General features: G+C 33.3%; 1 protein-coding gene across 8 annotated transcripts in view; it reads left to right on the top strand.

The window, feature by feature from the left end:
* The window catches only part of CSN7 (COP9 signalosome subunit 7), a 116,608-nt gene extending 109,001 nt beyond the window's left edge, over nt 1-7,607 (top strand). For 3 of the 8 annotated variants that reach the window (XM_090391440.1, XM_090391441.1, XM_090391439.1), the window contains exon 8: nt 5,949-7,599. In XM_090391440.1, coding sequence (XP_090247566.1) covers nt 5,949-5,985 — 37 coding nt within the window. In that variant the 3' untranslated portion in view covers nt 5,986-7,599. Of the gene's footprint in view, nt 1-5,948 lie in introns of all 8 variants that reach the window. The other 5 variants (XM_090391442.1, XM_090391436.1, XR_016548207.1 and 2 more) reach the window with 4 other exon arrangements.
* The last annotated feature ends 4,718 nt before the right edge of the window (nt 7,608-12,325 follow it).

Below are 12,325 nucleotides of genomic sequence, written 5' to 3'. Positions count from 1 at the left end.
ATACTCAATGGATCAAAATTCACTCTAAGTTAAGGGTTATACTAAATCACAATGAATCAGAGCAATGAATCCTTCAATTATAAAAGGATTAGGTTTAAGCATAATACTACTACTATATAACTCCTTTCACAAATTACTCACAGAATATTTATTGAACACTTTCATTAATACTCTATCAATGATTACCTTAATTCTAAATTTCATTTAAGCAAGTCTAGCCATTCACAAATCACTGCCTAGTTAACAACTCTTCTTTGTTCCACAAGGGCTTAATTAATTCAGTCAAATTCTCACTAAAAGTCCTCTACTAGATGTTTCAAATTTCTTGTTCTTCTAAACAAATTTTTAACATAGAACGAAAACTCTTACATTACCGGATCCTTTCAGATTTCATGCCGCCATCTCATGTAGGTCTGGATTACCGTACTGCATATTCTTCGGCTGTCTTTGCGCCTGGCGATGTATTATGCTTTTTCTTCTAATCGTTTCCGACTGATGCGTGCTGTCTACCGCTCCGCAGGAAATTTTCTCCGATGGGACATTCTGCTAAGGCTCGATTCCACATGGGCCGTCATATCGTGATCAGCTCTACTTGAAAATCTTCAAGCATTCTCAAGAAAAGAACCTGCCGTCCGTCATTACCGTAGAAGACCCACCTCTTTCTCACAAATCCTCTGACCAACTTCCCCTAAAACTCGAATCGGCACTCGAAGATCAAAAGGTCAAAAAGCCCCTAAAATGGCATGCATCGTCCTTTATTCGCCCTATTCGGGCGCCCTCTATTCAATGCGGTTTTCACCCATGAACCCCATTGTTCATGCCCTTGGGTGATCCTACACTCTCGCTAACCTGTCCGGTTACATTATTCTAGGTAGCCGCTCTGACGTCATATTTCCGCGTAGGTATAGCCTCCATCGCTATGCTCTATTCGTACCGATTATACGCAATTATTCCGGATTACTATTATAAGCTTTTCTCGGAATTTCGCAAAGTACTAGACAGCTTATTTGGGAATTACAAATAACCTAACAATAACTCTCACTATATGGCACACATGGACTACAATTATTACAAAACATAAAATAATACTTTGTAATTATTAGCTGATGTGCAGATATCTCCTTAATAAGTAGTAGGTTTGTCATGTTAAATCCTGAATAAAGAATTTACTTGTAAAGCTCTGCATTCAGGATCTAACACAGGTCACCTTTGGAAGATATTCAATTTTGATTCTTTTCAATATTCATTTTTATCCTGTTCAAAAATAAATGGTGACCACCATCGTATTTCAAATCCTTTGTACTTTTGTGTCCTAACCTAGCTTGAAGATATACTAATATAATATAATAATATATACTTAATATAATAAATAAAGTAATAAATATAAAATAACTGTATAAATAACTATATAAAATACTAAATATAATAATATATACTAATAAGCTAACCACTCAGCCGGCCAGCCTGGCTGGCTGTGTGATTAGAGTATCCGCTCTCCATTGATGTATCCGAGCCACAGTCTGGGTTTATTATGATGCATATTGACGGCTGTTTGCCATAATGTCTGTAGGTTCCAGTTTAATGGCCTTTATTTTGTTTATATAGTCTTTATAGTTTAGATGTTTCAAGCCTGTTTTACCAGTGTTCCAAGAGAAAGACACCATATTAATCTTACAAGCAATTTTTTCACTAGTTTGAGCAGTTGGTCACTACTCTGTTCAAACATTGCCTAGAATGCATTTTCTTGGTTTCAAGATCTCTGTTATGAATAGACAGAAAGCCTAGCCATGGGTACATCCATTTCATTGCATTTGGCAAATATGTACATGGATTTATTTGACCAAACAGTCCTTACTTTGAACTTATGTATGGCCAATTCATTCTTTTTGATAATCCAAAAACAGTTGATTATAGATTGTTACATAGAGAAACCCTTATATTCCATCTGTGAGATATAAAGACTTCATTTCTTTGCTGTGGTAAACTTCACAATTTATAGCTTATATACACTGTGAGCTGTAGACATCAGACCTTCCTTTAAACAGTTTAAATATTTAAAGGCTTTTTACAATCTTGAAAAGACAATGTTCCTTTCCAGAAATATCCCAGTGTTAAAACAAAATTTACATATTTTCCACTTGGTTAGACAATAATAAATTTAGTTTAATCCTTTATCCAAGTGTAAGCAAACAAAGTTTGCACCTGAAGTATCATCAGGACTGAGGCAACTCATAGTAAAGGTGGACCAAGCTCTCATCACTCCTTGCGGACATGTATAATGCGATGCATTATACATGTGGCCCTTCCCTTAATGCACAGCATTATACATGTCTCCAAGGAGATGTGCTTTGCATTATGGGAGATACTGAGACAAGGAGTGATGGGAGCTTGGTCCACCTTTACTATGAGTTGCCCTCAGTCCTGAAGATACTTCAGGCACAAACTTTGTTTGCTTACACTTGGATAAAGGATTACACTAAATTTATCAAAGTTTACATAGATCACACTGGAAGAAGGTATAAAAGTTGGGAAGGTGTATACCAGAACAACAAAGATTAATAATTTTTTGAAGGTTATTAATCTTTAATGTTGTCCAAGCAGTCCAGTGAGGTGGTGCACTTGCATTGACAGTCAGACTAGGAACAAAGGTCTCATTCTGTATAATATTTGGAATTCATTTACCCATTCTTATCATATCTAGGCCAACAATTACCTGAGTTATTCTTAATAGTAAAATGTATATATACAACAGATGTATTAGACATGCCATTGTGTATGAGTTTACTTTCGGCTCTCAAATTTTTTTATTTTAGTCTGAGATTTTTTTTTACACTTGTTTTCTAGTTATTCATCTGATGTTTGCAGTGAAACATATCATTATGTTAATTTAAATAAATGTATTATGACAAGATTATTCCCATTATCTTGCTGCTTTATGATCTATCCCAGGAGTGTTCAACCGGTCGATCGTGGAGCGATTTTTGGTCGATCTCTTGTGTGTTCCTCCTTACTTACAAATTTAATTAAAACTGAAAACATATTTTATTTATCATTATTTTGTATTATTTCTAATTCACTTTTAAGTGTATTGCTATTGTTTATTTATTTTTCATTAAAATTGTCAAATCAGTAATTTTCTTATAAGTCTGGGTAAATGAATTAATTTGGATCAGTGGAAGTCAAACAGCGAGCTGAGTGAATACGATTATAAGCAAAGTGTAAAAATTCGATTGTAGCTTAAATTTTCCAAAGCACATTACATTGATTTTTTTACTTAGGTTAAGTCCCATGTGAATATTGTAAAAAAATAAACTTTGTTTCGGTATAGTTTGTATTAGATGTTTTTGTAAATAACTCTTTTGAAGCTAGCTGTATATACTGCTTTAATAAGAATATGTTAGAGTGTTAAAAACAATGGCAATGTTTTTGTCACCGAAGCTGTACATGGCAGCATTTGATTGTTATTGAAACGTGTATGTATGAGAAAGGCTTGCAGGCTCTAAGTATAAACATCTCCGAAGTCAGTTAGAAAGAGTTCAGACAACTTTCCGATGGAGAACAAAAGGCATGCCGAATTTGAAAATGAAAGACTCATACCGATTCTTTGAGGGTTGCCAAACTTCATGCGAGGTCTCATAGGAGGCCTAATAAAAAGGGACTGAAGCAAGCAGAAGGGGTTCTGCTTCCAGAATTGCTGTCAGAGACGAGGCAGCCTGGTCCAGAGTCACCATCAGAGAGACTGCCCGGATCTACGTTGCTTGAGAGAGGAGTTTCCCACCTCCAGAAAGGAGCTTCTCAGTTCGAGACATCGCTAGAGAGAGACTACTTCTAGGCTGCAGACAAGGTTTCAGATTGCTGGAGAAAAGTTTCCAGGCCAGGTTAATGTCAGACATTCACCAGTGTGTTGCATTTTCATTACAATTTGCTGAATCAAATGACTTCACTGATATTGCTCAGTTAATGGTATTTATTCGCATGGTATTTCAAGATTATTCAAGTAAAGAAGAACTTTTGAAAAGTATACCATTATTGGTAAGGACTAGGCGAGAAGACATTTTTTCGGAATTTGTGAAACAACACAAACTTCTGCTTTTTAAACTTGTGTCTGTTACTACTGATGGTGCTCCTGCAATGATAGGTAATAAATCGGGCTTCATTTCATTATGTAAAAATGATGACAAATATCCAGATTTTTTAACATACCACTGTATTATTCACCGACAAGTACTGTATAGTAAAAGATTAAACACAAAAGATGTTTTGGATATTACATTTAAAATTGTAAATTCTGTTTGAGGAAAAGCCCTGCAACAGTGGTTATTTAAATTACAGGTAGATGATGATAGGGAACTTCTGTTGTACAATAATATTCGCTGACTCAGAAAAAGTCAATTTTTAGAAAGATTTCTTGTATTAATTAACGATATAAAAAATTTTCTTGATGAAAAAGGAGATATTTATCCACAATTGAGTGATAAAAGATGGTTGTTACACTTATCATTTTTACTAGATTTCTGTACGAAATTAAGCAATTTAAATTTAGAGTTATAAGGTAGAAATAAAAATTTAATTGACATGTTAAGTTCAATAAAAACTTTCCAACAATATTTACTTTTATTAAAGAAAAAATAAATGGCTGCAAATTTAGACATCTCTCATATTTATTAAAATTTTTTGAACAAAATCAAGAAATGCTTCACTATGATTTAAAAAAATTTATTCGTAAAATAGAATTAGTTGAGGAAGAAATAAATTCAAGATTTAAAGATTTTAATGAAACTGAAATGATTGTATCTTTTATCAATAATCCATTTCAAGAGAACTTGAACATCACAGAAATTTCAAATAAAATTAGTGGGCTGTTTGATATAAACCAAGTTGAAGTAGAACTTGAGATAATAAACATTCAGAATAGTTTACATTTAAAATCAATAAACAACAAAGTCATTTGGAAGTATGTACATGAAAAATTCCCAATATTAACTGATATTGTGCGAAAAATTCTGTTGTGTTTCGGATCGACATACTTGTCGTAATCTGCTTTTTCAAATATGACCGTCATAAAAAATCAATTAAGAAACCAAATTACAAATGATCATTTGGATGATTGTCTGCGATTGGCCACTTCTTCACATCAACTTGACTATGAAAATATTGCAAGGTCCAAACAATACCAAATTTCACATTTTTTTTTTTTTTTTTTTTTTTTTAGTCAACCAGCATTTCCTGTAACTTGTGAGTTTGTAATCAATGTTTTTTCTAACTTTGGTTTTCCAAAATAGAGAAATAAATATTTTATTCCAATATTTTTTTTTTTTTTTGTATTAAAATAATTAAAAGTGATAAATAAATTTTTAAATACACAAAGTTTTTAGTTGTGTATTTTTTTTTTTTTTTTTTGTTTATTTGTGCATAATCAGATATCAGGTTGGGGGAACGTGATCTATATAAGAGAGTAGATCGCCGAATAACTTTTTATAGAAAAGTAGCTCGCTTAGTAAAAAAAAAAAGGTTGAATACCACTGATCTATCCTGTTTCTTATAAAATATTTTAGCATTTCCTTTTTTTTTTTTAAGGTGGGAGGAGGACGTATATAGTTGCAGTATCTGTTTTCTCCACCAAATGGAGAATTGTTTCCATTTTTTAATTTTCAACAACTCTCTAATCAGTTCAGTCACTGTTTGCAGATCTCAAATGCATGGAATCAATCATCAGAAAGACTTTGAAAAAAATGTTTTAATATGTTTTTATTTATAGTATCAGTGGGATCTGTACTTTGCTGAGAGAAGTTGAAAGTATTAAGTGATATTAAGAAATTATAAATTCAGTTAAAATCAAAACTGAATGTATCTGCAGAAAAATAAATGAATCATTTATTTTTATATTTTTATAAAAATAAATGAATTGTCTTAAATGTCTAATAACAAAATTCACTTTATTGTTACAGGTTAAAATCAAGTGGAAAATTTTGGCAGAAGTCATAATTCATGTTATTTTGTCAAAACTGAAAAGGAAGTTTATGGTAAAATTTCCATGTTATCTGCTGCAATAAATAAATTTTTTAAATTAAAAATCATCGTGGTTTGTGTTTATGGTATATAATTTATTTCAAACTATCTTTTTTTAACATCCAGTAAAAGTCAGTTAAAACTTTATAAAGCATTTTTTTTTTTTTTAATGGAAATGTAATGTCAAGAAAAACATTAAAGTATGTGGCATGATGTAAATTTTTGTTATTGTCCATTACATCAGAAAAATTATATAGAATTTGTAGATTTATTTATAGAAAAATCAATTTAAGTACCATTTAGAATTTATCAGTGGTGTACAAAGATATATATAGAGAATGAAGATTTTAACTGTTGCTAGTGTATGTGTGTATATATAATATAGCTTCATTAATTGAGCCAAAATGTTTGCTTTAAAACACAGTATTTATGCATAGAAACATGCATTAAATAATTATAAAGCCTGTTTATTTTATAAGTATCATATGTATAAAACACCACTGATAAATATGCCCATAAAGTATTTAATAATACATTATGCAGTCAACTCTTATTATAGCTTAAGCTGGTATAACAAACTGCCAAAAATTCCTGACTTGGTATGACACTCTCATCAAGGAAATTCATTGTAGAGAATTATCCACCAATTATTCCTGTGGTGTTCATAGATTTCCTATATTGAGAATCATCTATAACAGGAATATTCAATCAGTTTATTGCAATAGCTGGCTGGTTAATACTTACTGTAGAGTTATATTTGCTGTTATGTTTATCCCTTACTTAGGAACTTAATTACTTAAAATAACTGATTCTGACTGTTCTGTGTCTTGACAAATTTCATACTTTTTTTTTTTAAATTAACTTTGCTAATGTTTTGCTTATTTATTATTATTATTTTTTTTTTGTTTCACTGTTAAAATGCTATGTCAAAATTGAAAAGCCAGTCTTTGTAAAGATTGAGCATTCCGACATTGTAGTATAAACAGGGGAATCTGTTTCTTTACCCTTAATTAGTTGCACCTTTTTTTTGTTACGTAATTAGTCGCATAGGGTCATAATGTCAGAAATCACTCCTTACTCCACAGTTGATTGTGTTGATGGCCAGTATGTGACTAATTCAGCATGGGGGAAGGGTAGCAAGAAACTTAGCTACTCAAAATCGCAACAAAAATCCATCATTGGTTTTATCAGAAATTGAACTTAAATGATGGCTGGAGTCGAATACACCCCATGCGACTAATTAAAGGTTAGACATTGAATATTGTATTTCTGACAATAAAGATTTTAAAAAAAAGCAAAGTGTCAGTACTAAATGAAATAATGTTAAATTATAGTAAGTTTTTTTCTCATTAAAAATAAAAAATCAGTCTTATTTTCATATGTTGTATGTAAAATAAATGTAAATATTCTTTCAATTAATGCAGACTTATTACAAAAAAAATTCAGTTCTTCATAATCTGAAAGTAATTGAATATTATTAAAATAATTTTAAGAAAACTTTTCTGAATGGATAGTTTTTATAATTGTAGAGGATATTCAGGAGATGTACATTTATGCAAGTGAACAAAATTTTATAGAATTATCACAAATTGGTATTTGGGTTACCTGTTACAATAAAATATATAAGGATGGTCTAAAAGGGATGAAATGGGCAGTTTATGACTTTACTGAGAAAATGCTATCTATTTTAACTGAAACTATGTTCACATACTGTTACAACATAGATATCATGCTGGCTGGTGTCACCTATTTATACATACCTTTGCTGTTTTTTTTTTTCAGAGAATCAGGAACTGAAAAATCAGCTTCAGTAGAATTGAAGATAAGCACAATCAGAACTCCTTTATCATTGATCTTAATAAGAAGATCAATGATAAAGGAGTGGAACTAGCCAAAGAATTAGAGGTCTGTTGAAATAGATTATTTTGAAGTATCAGGGATCAGAAAAAGTAGAGTAAATGCAATATTCAACACCAAGCATAATGATAAACTTCCTGAATGGAATTCACTTTCAAGCAATAAATTTCAAAATGAGAAGTAGGACAATGAGACATTTGGTATCTATAGGCACTTGGATCTCCACACTTAGCCAATCACAGATAGCTGGCCCATGTGATTTTAATTAGGATCTGAAGAAGAAAGAACAGCAGACAACTGTTGTCATTTCATGGTCCCTAATGCTATATACACTGGTGTCCAAAAGCTAAAGATTAACTACATTTTTACCTGTATATGAAAAATTTTTTCATGACTACACCTGGAACAGAGAGAGGAAGTACAAGATTCTTGAGAGAGCAAATGAGGGCAGGAGTAATAATTATTTATAATTCAATTAAGAAACGTATCTCGTATATGACTTCTTGACTATTATTGGTGTCTATTTACCAGAGGAAGTACTGCTCAGAGATCACTCTACTTATAAACCATTAGATTATGATCTAAGTCTCAGAAAAAAAGCGTTTAAAAGCTTCTAAAAAATCCCACATTTTTTAGAATTATTTTTGAAAATTAATGCCAGAAAAATGGGTGTGCAGGAAGCATATTATGCACATGATTTGGAAATAAAAGTTCCTAGAGTGCAACAAAATATATTTTCTTGAGTTTCAAAGAGTTACACAATGGTGTCCAAAAGCTAATGAACATTTCTACCTGTATATGAAATGTTCATGACTACAGCTAAATGTGGACATAAATTTATTGCCAGCATACTAATAAATTATATTACACAAAAAATGTTATAAATTTTGTACAAATTGCAATATGTTTTAGGCAAAAGTTACAAATTTCCTGAGGACGTAGTTAAGGAAGTAATATACAGTGCTTACAGAAAACTGCAGAGAGACATTTTAGTGTAGAATATGTCCACTCTGAACTGTGATGCAACTCTCTCACAACATTGTACCATGCTTAGCACCAAGTGATTCAAGAGTTCTTTGAGGCAAACTAGCCCACAATGCCCTATCCATCAGAGCAAGGATAGGGCATTGTCTGTTTTCTGGAGGAGAATTTCAAGCAGCAATGCATCTCCTCATTGCATCCCAGATGTGTTCTATATCTGGGGAATGTGCTCGCCACTCGATTCAATTAATATCCTCAGTCTCCAGAAGTATCTCCACTGCTCATGTACAATGTGGTGTTGGCATTGTCATCCATAAAAATCAATTCTTTGCCTACAGTATCATGGAACAAGCAAACATGATGTTGAACTTTGCAGCAGTATCGTTCACCAGTCATAGATCCTTTTAACAACACTTGTAGCTCAGTGCGTCCATTAAGCATAATGCTTCCCCACACAATGACCCCAGCACCATATCTATCCCTTTCAAGAATATTCTCACAATGGTTAGCAGTACCACTTTCATGGCAGATCAAGTGTCATCTAGAATTGGAGAAAAGTCTAAAATGACTCTCGTCTATAAAGAGTACGTTAGCCCATTGGTGTCTTATCCAATTTTTATGGATACAAGGCCACTGAAAGTGTGTTCTAAGATGAGCTGTGGATAAAGGGATGCAGACAACAGGCCTTTGGGTGTATAGGCCTACTTGTCGCAGACATCTTGCCACAGTTTGAGATATCTGCATACCTGTGCTTGAATGGAGCCGATTTGCAAGCTGACCTGCTGTGGTGCATCGATTACATTTTGCTGTTATAACCAAAAATCTGTCTTTGTGCCCTGTGGTAGAGTGAGGGAGACTAAGTTTGCAACTTTATTCCTTCACTAAAAGAGCTTCCTTCAAACACGACTTGTTTAGTACAGCCTTTTGCCTTTAATCCTGTTGGGTGCTACCACATGACCTCTCTGCATGCAATTCAATAATTTGAATATGTACCTGCTTTCTTCTCAAAATCGTCAATTATACAAATTGCTACAAGCTGAATTGTTTGAATTTGTGGTTGTAATCTTCAGAAATAGTGTTGACCTTTTGCTTTTGAATACCAGTGTATAATCAACAGCTAGAGGTAGCTGTATTCAAGGTTTGAATTCAACTCGGTGATCAAGTTGACATACCCTAGACTGTTGATTAAAAAAAAAAAATGCAGTATGAAATCAGCCATATTTGGAATATATATGAACTTCACAAATGAGTGTCAAAGGCTATCAAACATTAAAAGCCCTACATAAATGTTTGCTACAACAGCTGTTAGATGCAAACATGCTAATAGAAACAATAACTAAAAGTGTAAAGGACAAAAATCAGTTCTTGTACTATTATTATATGACACATCTGGGGAGTCCAAGGACTCAGTGCGGGATGGCAATCTACTCAACTTCACTAAATACATTCACCCTCTCCACTACTACTTAATTCTCCTACAATGACACTACTATCATCAATGCCATCTATCACCCACAACAGTATTTTTTGTTTGTAAATTGTGTGTTTTGAAGGCCGATTTGTATGAGACTGAGCAGAAGTAAGACCGAGTATATGTGTTGCAAAAGTGGATGGCAGCCAGGAGACATCTGGAGCTGGAAGGAAATGTCATCAGGAAAGTCAGTGACTTAGATACTTAAGTTCAACAATGAAAGAGGATGGTGAGGCTGAGAAGGAAGTGGGATGCAGGATGGAGGAGCTGGAGAGAGATGGCTGGAGTGCTATGTGATAAGAGGGTGCCGATCAATCTAAAAGGCAAAATTTACAGGGCAGTAGTGAGACCAACTATGACGTATACTCTGGAAACTGTGGCCCTGAGGAAAACATCAGCAGGATGGAGGTAGTGGAGATGAGAATGCTTAGGTGGATGTGCGGTGTGACCAGAAAGGATCATCTGAGAAATGACTATGTAAGGGGAATGGTGAAAGTTATGAACTTAGGAGCAAAGATACAGGAGGCAAGGTTGAGATGGTTTGGTCATGTAATGAGGAAGAGTATGTGGGAAGAAAGATCATGCAGATTGATGTGCAGGGGAAGAGGAAGTGTGGACGGCCAAAGAAGAGATGGTGGTGGAGGACTTGAGGATGAACTTGGATGTGGCTACAGCCCAAGACAGGAAGTTGTGAAGGAGACTTGCCACAAACAGTGACCCTACTTAAGTGGAAAAAGCTGCAGAAGAAGAAGGCTGATTTGTCTGTACGCAGGACAAGAAACCTTGCTACCTCCATATAAGATCGGCTAACTCACCTTCAACTGAAAAAGCCCATATAAGGATTCCTCCTCATCACAATGAGAATCGAACCTAGGTCTTTTCCAATTGAAGGGTGCAATGCTCTACTGCTCTTACACTATTGCACTATAGAGGTATTAATTGGACAATTTTATATATCATTATAATGCATCTTTGTTGGAAACTGAAAATCAGAAGCTGAAGTGAATCAATCAGCATCACGGAAAATCTGGTTTGAAAGAAAAATCAACTGCATGCCATGCCATGCCAATCTTAGCAACTTAAAGAATCATAAGAGCATCTGAAAAATAGCATACAGATACAAAAACTACCATACAGATATATATAACCAACAAAGTTGGCCAAGTGGTTAGAGTATGTGCTCTCTAATCAGTAGGCTGCAATTGTTTTCTGATTATTTTTAGTTGGAAGGTGAATATTATTTCCTGGTGTGAGATCACTTACTGGAATCCTGAATTGGCTTGAAAAAGTTCCATTTGGTCTCAAGAGTGGGGTGTCTGCACTGTGTAAAAAAATAATTAAAAATACATGAAATATATAAAATTTATTTAAAAAATATAAAAAAATCCTTATCCCACCCACAGTATCGAATGTACTATAGGGTTGCAAATAATGTTTTGTGGATGGGAACAACATAATTTTTTAATTGCTGAAATATGAAATGACTGAAGGGAAAATTAAAAGATAAAAATGCAAACAGCCATTTGCCAGAAAAAGCAAATATATTTACTTTCTTCTGACAGAATCTTGCTGCATATAAGAAACCTTCCTCACGAATTAAGGAAATAACAAATTGAAGAATTTCATTTCTGGTTCTGTTTCCAGTGCACTAGCTAGGAAATTCAGAAATTGAAGCACACTGGACAAAGAATTACATGGCTCTCATAAAACATAAATTATATAGTTCTAAACAGTTCAAACAAGGTGGAACAATATCAATATTTTTTTTTTTTTAATTATACGAGCAGCTTCCTAGTAAATGAGTGGTTAACTTAAATTAGATATACCATAAATTAAAGATACCAAGAAATTATATACTTGGTTTAATCCTTTATCCAAGTGTAAGCAAACAATGTTTGCACCTGAAGTTTTTTTTTTTTCTTACACTTGGATAAAGGATTAAACCAAGTATATAATTTCTTGGTATCTTTAATGTATAGTATAACCAAGTGAAAAAAACTTGACATA

Source organism: Typopeltis vanoorti, chromosome 4 (assembly GCF_054136105.1).
Source record: "Typopeltis vanoorti isolate ZY-2024b chromosome 4, IOZ_Tvanoo_1.0, whole genome shotgun sequence".
Classification (NCBI taxonomy): Eukaryota; Metazoa; Arthropoda; class Arachnida; order Uropygi; family Thelyphonidae; genus Typopeltis; species Typopeltis vanoorti.
The sequence above is the reverse complement of the archived record's forward strand: the minus strand, read 5'-3'. Positions and strand labels throughout refer to the sequence as shown.